The sequence below is a fragment of the Phoca vitulina genome, unplaced genomic scaffold (assembly GCF_004348235.1).
Source record: "Phoca vitulina isolate PV1807 unplaced genomic scaffold, GSC_HSeal_1.0 scaffold1, whole genome shotgun sequence".
Lineage (NCBI taxonomy): Eukaryota > Metazoa > Chordata > Mammalia > Carnivora > Phocidae > Phoca > Phoca vitulina.
In genome coordinates this window covers 637339-652247 of record NW_022589704.1, presented here as the reverse complement: position 1 = coordinate 652247, position 14909 = coordinate 637339, and the positions used below count along the sequence as shown (strand labels likewise).

General features: G+C 52.7%; 1 protein-coding gene across 1 annotated transcript in view; it reads right to left on the bottom strand.

Moving 5' to 3' along the window:
* DTYMK (deoxythymidylate kinase) overlaps positions 1 to 10357 on the bottom strand; it is an 11925-nt gene extending 1568 nt beyond the window's left edge. Inside the window, exons 1-4 of the mRNA XM_032429387.1 lie at positions 10203 to 10357; positions 9541 to 9649; positions 4976 to 5066; positions 3644 to 3841 (exon numbers count right to left, since the gene is read on the bottom strand). Of these exons, the coding sequence (XP_032285278.1) occupies positions 3644 to 3841; positions 4976 to 5066; positions 9541 to 9649; positions 10203 to 10332 (528 nt within the window). The 5' untranslated portion in view covers positions 10333 to 10357. The remainder of the gene's footprint in view (positions 1 to 3643; positions 3842 to 4975; positions 5067 to 9540; positions 9650 to 10202) is intronic.
* Between the last annotated feature and the right edge of the window lie 4552 nt (positions 10358 to 14909).

Below are 14909 nucleotides of genomic sequence, written 5' to 3'. Positions count from 1 at the left end.
TACTACACGCACACGCACCCCGCATACAGACTTGCACATGGGCGTACTACACGCACACGCACCCCGCATACAGACTCGCACACGGTGTACTACACGCACACGCACCCCGCATACAGACTCGCACATGGGCGTACTACGCACACACGTTACATGTAAACTCGCACACGCTGTGTACGAACTCCCACGCAGCCATATCCCGTAGAAACCACATCTCCAGTCCTCTGCGGGCCCGGGGGCAGCGACGGCACCGTGCCAAGAAGCACCTGGGCCCCTGCCCACGGCTTTACAATAGCTTTCCCCACAAGACCGAAGCATGGAAGCCTGGGGAAGCAGCTGATTCCAGAGCGGGGCTGGAAGCGTACAGGATGAACCTGGAAGTACTAATGTGCAGGGGAGCAGTACGCGTCCTGAAGCGCAGGGACCCGCGAGGAGGTAACGAGCTGTCGGCTGGGGCAGCGGGGCGGGCAGGACAGACCGCGGTGAGTCAAACAGAAACACAAATCCGTACAGAGAGAGACGTACAGGTAAATTGAAAATCTGATGAGCTGTGAGATTTTTACACGGTTTATAAGAATCTCATCACAAAATACTTATTACACAGGGAGAGAGTGACGTGACCGTGCAGAAGCCTGGCAAACCCCACCGAGCCAGCACGCACACAGTGGGGCGTCACTCGGCCATACAAAAGGATGAGCTCTTGCCATCGGCAACAACATGGGGAGCCCGAGACTGCGTCACGCTCCGGGAACTAAGTCACACAGAGCAGGACGAATACCGCAGGATTTCACTTGTATGTGGAATCTAACACACAAAGCAAGTGAATAATCGCACAAAGAGCAGAATCAGACCCATAAACGCACAGGGGGGAGGGGGTGGAGGGTGGACAGAAGGGGTGAAGGGGCGGGAGGTGCCGCGTGCAGTTACGGAGCGAGTGCGTCCCGGGGATGAAAGGCGCAGCACGGGGACCGCGGTCAGTGATCCCGCAATGGCGTCGTGTGGTGACCGGGGGGGCCACACGTGCGGCGAGCCCAGCGTAACGTACGCTCCCGTCCAGTCACTCGGCTGCACGCCGAAACTCCTCTAAGTGTGCGTCAGCGGCACGCAAATAAAAATCAATACCCCGAAAAGTGAACATCCCCAGAAGTGAACAAATGGAAATCCTACCCACATGGCAGGACGCAGTGAGCACCCAGCCTCCCTCCTGGGCCGCCCTGCCAAAGACGCACATGAATCCCATCACGGGGAAACAGCCAAGTCCACCTGAGACTCATCTACAAATCAAATGCTATGAGCTTCAAAAGTGTCAGTGCTGTGAAAGTCACACAGGCTAGAGACCAGCGATGGGGCTGTACGGACCGTACACTGGGTCATTTGTTAAAAAGGACACGAGTAGTGGGACCAACGGGGGAACCTGAACGGGGCCTGGGGACCTGGGGGTGGCAAGGGATCTGCGTTAATGTCCTGATTTTGACAGTCCATGGCAGGGAGGGGGCATTAGGGACTAATTTGTTCTCAAAGGTCCCAGGGAAGAGTTTTTTTGTATTGTACTTGCAAGTTGTAACTTTTTTGTTATTGTTTAAAAATTTTTTCAAAGAATGTTAAAAAAGTTAATTTTCAGATGAACAAAAGCTGAGAGTTCTATGCCAGGAGACCCACCCTACAGGAAACGTTAAAAGACGTTCTTAAGCTAAAGGACGTGAAATGAGATGAAAAGTGGGGAGGTTCGGGGCGGAGAGCGCCAGCACTGGGCGGCAGGAAACGGTTTCCTGTTTCTTTCCCCACTCCCATTCCTGATTTCATACCTTCTTGTCTTATTCCTTGCAGGGTTTGAAATGTGTTATAAATCCAGAATAGTTTGAAGCCACATAGAACTGACTGACAAAGGAAAAACAAAGGGAACAGAACTTTGCAATTTTTCGTATGATAAAATCAACCAGTACAAAAATGGGATTGAAGTTTCCATGTGGGCAAAGAAATGCCCTTCTCAGACCATGAGATAAGCCGTGTAGGCTCAGCACTCACGTGAGCACATGAAACAGATGGAAAGGCCGTGGGTACGCGGGTGTCCCCTGCTTTGTGAAAGTTTGTGTTACACCACTTTGCTTTTGTGAAAGATTTATGTTAGTACCTGTTTTTGCTAACCGAAGGAAATCCAAAAAGTGTTTTTGCTTTTACAAAAAAAGGCAAAAAGCAAAAATACCATTCCGCACCGGTTCTGCAGCGAGCCGTCCCGGGGGCAGTGCACCCCCCCCCGCCCCCCGCCCAGCTCCTTCCCGGGAGCCTCTCTCGGCCTGTTGCCGTCCAGCCGCCGAGCTCTGAGCTGTGCATCTGGGCTTCATCTCCATTGATTTTGTGCGTCTGTTAGCAAGATGCGTCACAAAAGCCTAGGAAAGGTGGTTTTTTGGGTCTGAGAACATTAAAAAACATTTCCATATAAATTAATGGTAATTGCTTCTTTGCTTTATGCCGTTTTTGCTTATGAGAGGTTTCATAGGAACGCTGTACTTTTAGCTAGTGGTGAAACCCATACTTTAAAAATACGTGTGCAACCTACGCCACAAAGGAGCCCCCCAGAGGAACCCCCACCCTGGCAACGAGCAAGCAGAAGTCAGTGTGGGGAAGTGGGGAGGGCTGCGGACAGGCAGGTCACGGGAGAAGCATCAAGCAGACAAGACGGCCAAACTAGGAGCCAAAGCCAACACCCTTAAACCTTCCCCAGAGCAGCAAGAGTGCAGCCTGTCTCGGGAGTGAGACTTACCAGCTGTCAACGTCAGCTTGCTCGTTGCCAGGGGCGGCCTCTGACCACACGGGGACAAAGGTGGGCCCAGGCGACCAGGTGTGTTCACACGAGGTGGGTCTGGGGATGGGTGCGTGCAGGGAGGAAGGGGGAAGGGGCCAGCTTTGGTGTCCACAGGGAGGACAGTGGATGGTCCTTCAGGGAGGGAGATGTGAGGCTGGCCCCTGGGACTGGGGCCGGGCCCTGGGTGAGGTGCCCTTAGATGGAGGGAGCAGGGCTGTGGGGCACCGAGCAAAGGGAGACAGGGAGCCGGCAGAGTGTGGTGATGTGGGGGGACGGGAGCCTGCAGGGGACGCCCAGGCCTGGGAGTGAGCGTGGAGACAGGAGCTCATCCCCACGAGAGGAAATGAGGAACGGCCCTGGGGCTGGAACTGGCAGGACAGGGTTGAGAGGGAGGCAGCAAATGACTCCCAGGGGGTGGGGGCTGAGCCCCAAACCAGCCAAACTCAACTTTTGAGGAGACTGGGGGGGGGGGGCGGCGACAGACACAATGAGCCAGAGTGCGACTTGTAGGTTACAGATGGAAGGCAAAGTGAGCAGTGACTCACGGGCTGTGCTTTCTAGATGACAAGCCTGGCAAAGCCCGGCGGAGGACGGCTGGCCACGCGGGACTGCTGTTTGGGAGCTGCTGTCTGGCAAATTCTCCCCAATCCACCCACCAGGCCCCAAGCTCCCCTGCTTTGCACTCACGAAGGAAAGGGTTTGCTACGCCTGAGGGGCGCGCCCCAAGGCCCTGCCGGTGGAGCAGTGCTCGGCCGACGTCTCTGCTCGGTAGCAGGACTCCGAGCCATGTTCCGGCAGCTCCCAGTTGGCCATTCGGGAGGCGACAGTGGAAGACACCCTCACCTTCCAGTTCAAAGTCTCATCCGCCATCAGCTGGTGGAAGCGGTGCAGTGCCCGCTCCTGGAAGTTCCCGTTCTCGTAGCGTTCACGGCCAAACTCGCCCCGCATGGCAGCCTCGGCCAACCGTAACTGAAGGAACACCACCAGGTCCGGCTTGGGGAGGCCCACATCTGGCTGCTTGCACCAATCCAGGGAAAAATTCTGGCAGCACAGAACCCAACAGTTAGAGAAAGAAGGCTTAATGGGGTCTAATGTTTAGTTTCAAAATTCATAAAAGGGGGAAAATGAGCTAATCTCTGTCTGACATACCACAAATGGAGAATTCCGTCAGCCCCACAGCCCCCCGGCATCAGCACACCAGGAGGACGTGAGGGAGCCGGTCCGGGCATGACGGTCACTCTCCCTGTCCTCCTCTACAGACGGAATCCCACTGACCGATATCTCATAGCGCAAGTGTCCTTTCAGAAGGATTCCAGCCAGCGCCCGAGGAAGGACGGGCAGAATTGAAAGGTTATCATTTTGCAACCCCTCGTGAGAGAACCATCATCAAGGGCTGTTACCACAAACGAGACAGCCAGATGCCCTGCAGCTCTTGACAGGGGAGCCCAATGCTTCTTCAAGTAGCCGCCCCAAAATAAAGTTTTAAAAAATTTTAATGCACAGAAAAAAGGACCTGTATTTTAAAAGAGATTTAAGAGACCCTTCAAGTATGGCCCTGAAATGGATTCTGATTCAGTCTAACTGTAGAAACACAAGACACATCAAACAGTTTCTAACCGCACTGGCCACTTTGCACACGGACTGAGTGACGGTGGACGAAACACCTGCTGTCTGAGGCGACATGGTGTTTGTAAGAAGTCATTTCTGGGATGCGAACTGAAATGTCCGTGGAAGAGCCGGTGATGTGTCTGATGGGTCGGAGAGGAGACCAGAAGGCTCTGGGACAGGTGTCGGTGTGGGTGCTTTATCGTTCCCTCTGCTGGTATATGTTTGAAAACATCTAAGTAAGTAGCAGAACGAAGTGGTGGCATAGCTACTCTACCCTAAGACGACAGCTTCGTGGCGCGGGGAGGCCCGGGAACCACACAGAAGTCGCCCAGACACGCACCATCTGCCCTGAAAACAAGACACTGAGTGGAGGAGCGCTGCTGAGCGACCACCTTGGGAAAGGGAGGTGGGGACGTCCAAGTTACCCGACAACAAGCTGCGGCTCCAGCAACGTCTGCTCTTCCTACAGTACGCAGCAAACGAACCGAGCACAGAAGACTCCTAATGCCCCACACACTCCTGGGTCCGCACCCCGCATCTCCCCACCGGGGACCCCGCGGCACTCACCTCCTTGGCGCTGGTGAAGGCGACACCAGAAAATGCGTATCTGTCAACAACGAGGGTGACGCCCTGGCTCAACTTCTTCTTAATCAGCGGCCTAAAAAACAGAGCGTGTTTCTGAGCCACGGTCCTGGCTTCACAGGCCCTGACGGTGTAATTCACTGATACAGAGACCAACACAGTAGAGGGACGACAGGGCAGTGATCTGTGGCCTGTGTGCATTCAGAAAAGCTCTGGATCTTCTCCTTAGAAGATGCCGCCGGGGTGCTCCCAGCAAAGCCCAATGTGAAAAAGACAAGTCTGTGAAAGCAAAACAAACACAACTGATGAAGACGGATGAACAGAGGAAGTCTTGCTGGCCGTCTGGGCAGGGGTGTGGAGGGCCAGGCTACCCCACTGGGAAGGAGAGCCCAGGAGAGCAAAGGTGCAGATGCAGCCAGGGTGGGATGATGCTCGCTGCCTAGAGCCTGGAGGGCCAGGACAAGGATGGACAGGGTGGCCAAGGATGTCCTCAACCAGGTGATGGCGGCTCAACCCCCATCCCCCGGCCCCAAGATCTTAGGAAGATGTGCACAGAGCTTGAAAGAGCTTGACATTAGCAAGAAGTGTCACTTGCACTTTGTGGAACAAAAAGATGTTTGTTACCTGTGACCTTGAGAAGCTCACAGAACAGTAGGGAGACAGAAAGCACACCTCCGGCAGTAAAATGCAGTTTCCATCACAGCATTACCTGTAACTGCAAACTATTAAAAAAATTACCTAACCTCAGAAACAGAAAATTGATAGAACAAACAGCTCCAGCACACGCAGCTGTATGAGGAACGAGGGAGGTGTCTCTCAGCCGACAGAACACCATCTCCTGATGTCCTCAGGAAAGCGAGTACAAACACACGGCAGGCTATGTTTTGAAGGCGGCAAATTGGCAAATTAAGACATCACATACGTCTCTGCTTGTATATAAAATGATTCCAGAGGGGAACACTAGAAATGAACAGATTACCCACAGAGGGAGAGCAGAAGTGGGTGGGTAAGGCAGTGACCTTTTTCTAGGACTTTTGACTTTTAGAACCATTTAATGTTTCATGTTTCCAAAAACTAAAATTAAATCAAGATGGGAAAAAAACCCTAAAATCATGTACAGAGTCAAATGAACCTGTATCCCAAATGAACACACAGTGAAGATGGGAAAACCCTGCCCCAAGAGACCTCTGAAGACAGCACTCGGTGTGCCCTTGTTTTAAGGACAGAGATGCAGACCAGCACTGACCTCTCCACAGGCTTTTACACAGGTGGGTATGCTGAGGATGCCGCGAGCCAGGAAGAGCATGGTGCCGGGCTGGAACAGTAGGTCTGTTAGCATAGACACAGAGAGAGAGAAACAGACGCAGACCAAGATAAACTCATATGCAGGTCCAACCATAACAGGAGCCTAGAGGCAGGGATGCTCACTAGCAGCAAGCGCCCAGCACCCAGATGTTGGTTTCTAAATACCACTCTCCATTAAACAGAAAAGAGCAGCTGGTTCCTGGGCTGGAGCAGGAGAAAACACAAGAGAAACCTGAACATCTTGTTCTACCAAAAAGTTCTCAAAAAACGAGGCCTAGGAACACAGCAAATGGACACAAGCCAACATGAAGAGATTTCCAGAGGCCAAATTTGCAATAATCTAAACATCAAAACAACTGATAGTATGACTCACCAAGTAAAAAAGAACTTGTGAGTCCACACTGATGATGGACACATGGATGACCCGGGGAGGCAGGAAAGTCTTCCTTACATAGGAAGCCGACTAATACACATAGGAAAATCACCATTTGAAATCACAACAAACTCAGGAACATTTATTAATGAATGATAAAGTAAAAAATCAAAGTTTGATGAGAAAGGGGATATTTATGTAGTTTTGTAGTATTCCCTTTTTTTTTTTTTTTTTAAAGATTTATTTATTTATTTGAGAGAGTGAGAATGAGAGAGAGTACATGAGAAGGGGGAGGGTCCTCGCTGAGCAGGGAGCCCGATGCGGGACTCGATCCAGGGACTCCAGGATCATGACCTGAGCTGAAGGCAGTCGCTTAACCAACTGAGCCACCCAGGTGCCCCTCCCCCCCTTTTTAAATACTGATTTTTTAAAAAAGATTTTATTTATTTATTTGCCAGAGAGAGAGAGCACAAGCAGGGGGAGCAGCAGAGGGAGAAGCAGGCTTCCCGCTGAGCAGGGAGCCTGATGTGGGACTCGATCCCAGGACCCTGGGATCATGACCTGAGCCGAAGGCAGACGCTTCCCCGACTGACCCACCCAGGTGTCCCTCCCCTTTTGACTACTTAGCAATCCAGTGGGGGCCAAACCACACTGCATCCCTCCTGGCTCAGCGTCCTAAAGATGACTGACCCAATGTCACTTCCATGGTATTCCTGACAAAAATACAAACCCAAATCTGTTTGTGAGGAAACATCAGACCAACCCTGAATTTTATAAAATAAATGACCTGTAATTTTTTAAAAGGGAGCAAATGATAACACAAATGTGGCAAAATATTAGTAACAGGTGAAGTTTGGAGGGGCATGCAGGAATTCTTGGCACTATTCTTGCAACTCTTCCAGTTGACTGAAATTATTCCAAAGTAAAAACTTAAAAATGAGTAGAAAATAGCTAGATTGATACAGGAAGTAAAAGAAATCGCTCATTTCTAGGAACAAATTCCTGCACAGAGTGCTATTTAAGATGCCCCTGAAGGAGCGCTGGGTTTGGCAAACAGAGACAGGGGAGGGAAGGGAGGGTGCTGCCCCCATCCTGTGAGGACAGCACCACACGCTCTGTGCTGCCAAACTGTAAAGATGCCAGAGGACAAGTATTTTTGGGAACCAGCAACTGATTCAGTTAAGACGAAGCATAGCAAAAAGGTGGACAATTACACGGCTGGAGGAAATAACCAGTTTCTCACAAAGTGCTTCCAAGCACCCCAGGTTTACTAAGCCCTCATTCCCAGGCCTGCCTGGCCAGCTTTCCTTGAGCCTCACCAGCACCTGCCGTGGGGCACCCCCATGATGGCCACACAGCTGGTGGGCAGCGGTGCCACACGTGAAACTGGCATCTGACCCAAGGACTTTCAAATCTGACCCATCAAACGGTAGTGGCTGGAGCTACCCGAAGGGGGAGCTGTGGGAGCTGTGGCAGGACAGACGGACCACGGGCATGCAGGCCTGTGCAGCAGGGACAGGATCACTAGGAACTGGAGTCAGCATTACTCTCCACTTTTAAGTGGACCTACCTTATTTTTCTACAAAGCCACAAAAACCAAATCGGAACAATTATGTCCCTAAATTCCAGATGTATTAAAGATTATAAAAACGATCTCATTCTCTTCTTGTCCTTGGGAGTGGGAAGGCCTTTCCAAACCAGATACAGCTAAGCCAAAAGAAAGCAGTGCAGGCTTGCTTGTAAGAGGGGCCAGTGCAAAACCACGAACAGGTATCTGGCTGAATCTACTGCGGACAGCCTTTCTGGAGAGCACCCCAGACCGACTGGAAAGTCAGACCTTTGCAAGGCACAATCAGAAAGCCAATTACGAGATGGTTTGTATGGGAGGATCCCATTTATTTATGTTACACAAAACTACTCCAATGACATACGTGTATATAAATGGAAACAAAATCATCTAAAAGCACAGGCCACAGGCACTTGATCACAGTTAAATGCTGTGTGAGGGGGCGCCTGGGTGGCTCAGTCGTTGAGCGTCTGCCTTCGGCTCGGGTCATGATCCCAGGGTCCTGGGATCGAGCCCTGCATCGGGCTCCCTGCTCGGCAGGAAGCCTGCTTCTCCCTCTCCCCCTCCCCCTGCTTGTGTTCCCTCTCTTGCTGTGTCTCTCTCTGTCAAAAAAAACGTTGAGTGAGGAGGTAGAAGAAGAATATGTAAAACAAAAGGGGCGGGGGGGGGAGTAAATTGTAACCTTCCGTTAATAATGTGTCAACATGGGGCACCTGGGGGGCTCAGTTGGATGGAGCGTCTGACCCTGGATTTCGGCTCAGTTCATAATCTCATGGTCCTGGGATCGAGTGCTGCATCTGGCTCGCGCTCAGCAGAGTCCGCTTGTCCCTCTCCCTCTGCTCCCCGTCCCTTACTCCCCCTCACCCTCTCTCTTTCCCGAATAACTAAAATCTTAAAAAAAAAATGTGTCAGCATCAGTTCATCCACTGTCACAAATGTAACACACTAATCTAAGACAAATAATATGAGAAATTGGGGGCGGGAGGGAGGGACAGGGGTAGGGGGGAAACTCTGTACTTATCACCAGCTTTTCCATATATGTAAAACTACCTTACAAAATAAAGTCTACTAATTACAAAAAGATGTCAGGGCATGAGGAAGAAAAAGCATCAATTCCTGCTCTTCGGGAACCAGAGCTCTAAGACCTGGGGTTAAGGGGGACACGACGGGTGCTTGCAAAGGTCCAGCCTCTGGCATTACTGCCAACGCCATTCCGAATCAAGAGCTGCATTCGCCCAATCTCAAGCAAGAGGCAAAGCACGGGGGGTGGGGGGTGGGGGGGTGCAGCACAAACGTAGTGTTTACACTTGCTCCCAGCGGTTCGCGGAGAAAAGTAGGTGCACCGAGTGGTCCTCCACCTCACTTTTCTTTTCCAGGTAAGAACTCAGAAGTTTGCCAATTTCGGTTGATCTTTCTAAAAAAAAAGAGAGAGAGAGAGAAATACAAAGGTGAGGGCAGGCTTTCCACCTCAATTAGAACATAGTTCGGGCTGAACTCAAGTCTTTTGAGTTTTATTTCGGGATGTCTCCACACGGTTCGGACCTTCCCTGAGAACGGGCAGCAAGGCGCAGACACACAGGGATGAAAAACGCTTCAAGAGGAGGGAAGGGAGGTACAACTCAGCACCTCAAACGCAGCGCCGGTGGGCCTGTGGACCGGCCGGCTTCAGAATGAGAAGCCCGAACACCCGGAAACCTCCTCCCCGCAGTTCCCTACCCGTTCTGCAAGCCTGAAGGTGACTCGGGTAGCCTAAGCGCTGACACGAAACCCGCACGGACGCCACGACCGCACCGGGAGCCCGCTGGGGGGCAGCGGGGGCACAGACCCAGTCCGCACCTCGTGACGACAGCCTCGGGGGCCTACGGCCCTGCCGCAGCCCCACCGGAAAGAGGGGCGTCCCGACCGCGCTAGCGTGCGCACCCCGCGCGTCCTCAGCCGGCCCCCGGCCCCGCCGGCGCCGCACCCACCCGGGAAACGGAGCAGCTCGGCGCGGTGGCCCGCGGCGCACAGCGCGGCCACCAGCTTGCGGCTCTGCGTGCTCTTGCCGGCGCGGTCCACGCCCTCCAGCACGATGAGGGCCCCGCGCCGGCCCGCCATCCTCGCGCTTTCCCGCCGCCCGCCGCCACCGCGCGTCCCAGCGCCGCTCGGGGCTCCCATTGGCGGGCGTCCGCGGCGCGCGCCGGGATTGGCTGAAATGGACCTGCGTCCGCGGGGCGCACTGGGACGGGCTGAAATAGGGGCGCGTCAGCGGCGCGCTCCGGAATTGACGACAGAGGGCTGCACGTTGGGATTGGCTGCTATTTTCCGGCCTTGCCCGGATTGGCTGGTATCGGCCCGGGGGCGGAGGCGAAGGCGGCACGGTCGCCCCGCCCCTTCCGGCGGAGTCACCGCCTTCCGGACCGGGAGAGCTGGCGGCGGGCACTGTGGGCGGCGGGCGCGGAGGCCAAGGGGCGGCGTGGGGGTGTGTGGCGCAGGCCGCGGGCGGACATCCCCGCTCCCTCGAGGGCGGCGTCCTGCGGCGGGGGCGGGGCCGTGCGCACACTGGCGACTCGACCGTGCCGGGAAGGCCGTGTCGCTGTCGCTGTTCCAAGGGTGGACTGCAGGGTCAGAGACGACGTGGGCAGACTCCGGGAGAGGGAGGGCGGCAGTCATGCCACCCCCCGTGCCCGACTCCTCCGATGGGGGTCACCGTCGCGTCGGGAGGCGCTTGTCCATAAGGGCTGTTACTATCTTAGGGGCGCCCGGGCCGCCTGGGCGTGTTTCAGGTGAGACCGTGCGCCCCTGGAGCGGGCGCTGTGCCGCGGGCCCGGCCTCCCGGCCTCCCCAGGGCCCATCCCCAGCTGCCATCCCACTGGGGGGGGGGCAGCACTTGAACCTGCGGGGTTTGCGACGGCACAGACAGGCCATGACGAGCTGGGAGCCCCGTGTCTCAGAGTGCCCCCCGGAGCCGGGTCCGAGTTTGCGGGTGGCAGGCCCGCGTACGAGGTTTGGAGGCGGTTGCAGCTGGAATTGTGGTGGACCGTTTCCTCGCGAGCTCTCTAGAGCACCTGCCTCACTGCTGCAGCGCCGGAGCCTGCGGGCGCTTCCCGGGTGGACAGCGGCAGCGGCGATCTCGCCGACCTTTGCTCCTCCAGTCCCCGTGTTTGCACGAGCCCCTGAGAACGTGACTTCCCAAGATAGCTAGCTAGAGTGGCTTTGTGTCCCCCCAACCGACCTTTGCCTGATGTGGTTTTGGGTTCTGGAAGGGTGATAGATTACAGAATTATTCGAGTATTTGCCTCCTTCCTTGATGTTGATCTTGGCTGTGCGACTTCCAGAAGCTGTGGTAATCACAGCTGACTTGCGTGCTTTGAAAGCTGTTGTGTGGCTTGCCCATCCCCTCCCCCCCCCGCCATGTGAGAAGAGCATATACACAATTAGGGCTGTGTTTTCATCCTGGCTCTCCAGTGAAGGAAACACAGCCAGGGCCAGGCTACAGCCACTGCGACTGATACGTAGCACAGCAAGAAGTAAGCCACCGGCATTCCAAATTCCTCCCGGAGACTCTGGGACCCCCTGTTACTGCAGCATGACCTAGGGAAGGCTCACTGATACAAAGGCTAGTGCTCAGTGTTGTCATAGGTAGGGAGGCAGTAGCCCTTGGCTCGATGTCTCCTGTTTTAAAATGTCCATCTCCTGAGCCTTCAAAGGATGGAAGAATTAGAATGGAGAAGAGAACCTTCCCAGGGTTCGGCAAGTGCCAGCACAGCCTTGCAGCACATCTGTAGGATGAGCTCACTGGGCAACGGGGAGAACACGTAATATGGCGCATCAGCTTGTGAATGCACGGCCTTCCTGGTTGCCTGTAAAAATGCAGGAACCTGGCTGTTGGAGCCTTGTATGCTGGGTGGCGGTGGAGTGCCCTTTTGACTGCAGCAGTCGCTCAACGAGCACAAGGATGGTGATGTTTGTTATTAAGGTACAACAAGCAGTTTGCTTCCGTGTCGTCCAACATGTCCTGTCTCTTTTATATCAGAATGACACTAACTGCAAGTACCAGAATACCAGCCTAACTGGCTTACATCATCAGGATATTTCGTTATCACACATAACTTGAAGTCCAGAGTTAGGCAGCCAGGAACTGCTTCTGCTGATTGGTGATGTCAAAGGTCAGGTCCACATTTTAGCAGTTCCAGCTTTTCCTTCATGGTCACAGGGTGACTTCAGCATCTCCACGTATCCAGTGCTGATCTCATGGCCCTGCCATGGGCAGAGGCGCACTCTTGCATCTGGACATTCAGTCTCCTTTCTGCTCTGCTGCATGGACAGTTAGGTCTCAGGCCTGACTGTCAGCACGGTCTGCCCTGGAGCAGTGCAAGGAGGATCTCTTCACAGCACCATGGAAGCCTCCCACTTGGTGGAGGAAATTACAGGGTTCTGGGTCTAAGTGTGCTTGGAGACAGAGGGGACATAAAATGGGTTGTAAGGTGCTAATTGCCAAAGCTGGCTGAGGAGCACACGGGGCTCCTTAGGGCCTCCCTACTCTTAACGTGTTTAGGATTGTCCATTAAAAAAATAAAAAAGGGACGCCTGGGTGGCTCAGTCGGTGAAGCGTGTGCCTTCGGCTCAGGTCATGATCTCAGGGTCCTGGGATCGAGCCCAATGTCGGGCTCCTTGCTCAGCTGGGAGCCTGCTTCTCCCTCTGCCTGCTGCTTCCCCTGCTATGCTTTCTCTCTCTCTGACAAAAAAAAAAAAAAAAAGACTCTAAAACCCTTTTACTGTTCCCTGTTCCTCAAGTGTGTTGTACCTCCCGCCTCACAGGATTGTGTCAGCGAAGTCTTCCTGACTGTTAGCCAGGCTCCCATACCAAAACACCACAGACCGCAGGACTCCCAATGGCACCAGTCTGTCCACCGTACAGGTGTAGAGAGGAGTCTCTGGTGTCTCTTCTTCCTCTTAATTCCCTCTCCAAATAACGTCACGTTGGGGGTTAGGGTTCAACCTATGAACTTGGGGGAGTATTCAGTCCATAGCACTCACCTGCTTCCACAAGAGTCTGCTGGGCACATGAGTGCCCTACTAGACTTCTTTTCCCAGCCCCGCTCGCACTTAGAGGTGGCGACGTAGCCGAGTGCCAATGAAATGTGAGTAGACGCGGTGTGTGTTTCTTCAGACAGCAGACCGTGCTCTCCCTTTACCTATGGCTTCCCCTTATTGCAATCTGGCCGTGACTGTGCTGATGAAGACAAAATTCCCTGGGGGCAGACACCATGCTGGAAGGAATCTGGGCCTCTGAGTGACCCCGTGGAGCATGGCTGCCACCCCCTGGACTAATCATGTTGGGACTGTTGCACAAGAAATAAAATTCTTTCTTTTCTAAGCCACTGGATTTTGGTTGGGTTTCTTTATATTATACTAGCTTAGCCTTCCCCTAAAGCACTGCTCAGTTAGTGGACATTTTGATTGTCATAATTTGGGGGGTGCTAACCGTATCTAGTGAGTAGAAGCCAGGGATGTTGTTAAGCATCCTACAAGGCACAGGACAACCCTACCCCCCCCCCCCCCCCCCCCCAGGAAAGAGTTTCCTGGCCCAAAATATCAACAGTCCTGAGGTTGAGAAACCCTGCATTTTTTTTTTTAAAGATTTTATTTATTTATTTATTTATTTATTTATTTATTTATTTATTTATTTGATAGAGCACGAGCCAGGTAAGGGTCAGAGGGAGAAGCGGGCTCCCTGCACATGGGGCTCGATCCCAGGACCCCAGGATCATGACCAGAGCTGAAGGCAGACACTTAACTGACTGAGCCACCCAGGCGCCCCAGAAACCCTGCTCTTAACATTGCAATAAAAGGAATCCTTTCTGGTCATTTCTAGAACAGGGTCTTCCTAAGAGAATTCATCAGTTTTCTTATGTGAATGAAAGAAGACAAACTGCTATCTGGAAGAAGTTATTCTCAATATCTGATATATGAAGGGCCATTAACCTTAACTTTTTTTTTTTTTAAGATTTTATTTGTCAGAAGAGAGAGGGAGTGCGTACCAGTGCACAAGCAGGGGGAGCTTAAGCAGACTCCCCGCTGAGCAGGGAGCCCGATGTGGGGCTCGATCCCAGGACCCTGGGATCATGACCCAAGCCTAAGGCAGACGCTTAACTGACTGAGCCACCCAGGCGCCCCTTAACTTTTTTTTTTTAATTTAAATTAGCCAACATATAGTGATCATTAGTTTTAGATGTAGTGTTCAATGATTCATCAGTTGCGTATAACACCCAGTGCTTATCACATCACGTGCCCTCAATACCCATCACCCAGTTACCCCATCCCCCACACCCCTCCCTTCTGCAACCCTCAGTTTGTTTCCCAGAGTCACGAGTCTCTCATGGTTTGTCTCCCTCTCTGATTTCTAATTTTTTTTTTTAGATGAAGGCATGAAGATCAGTTTTCTCATAGATAATGGGTAAAGGACATAAAATGATAGAATTGCAAATAGCCAGTGGATATGGAAAAATATGTTTAGCCTCACTTAAAATCAAAGAAATACAAATCAAAACACAGGTTGGTTTTTTGGTTATTTCTTTTTTCTATCAAGTTAGTAAAGATAAAAAGCCTGACAAAATCTAGGGTTGACAAAGTGTAAAAACATACTTAGTAGAGTGTCAGTTGGTATATTTTTTTCCTTGGGCAATTCATTT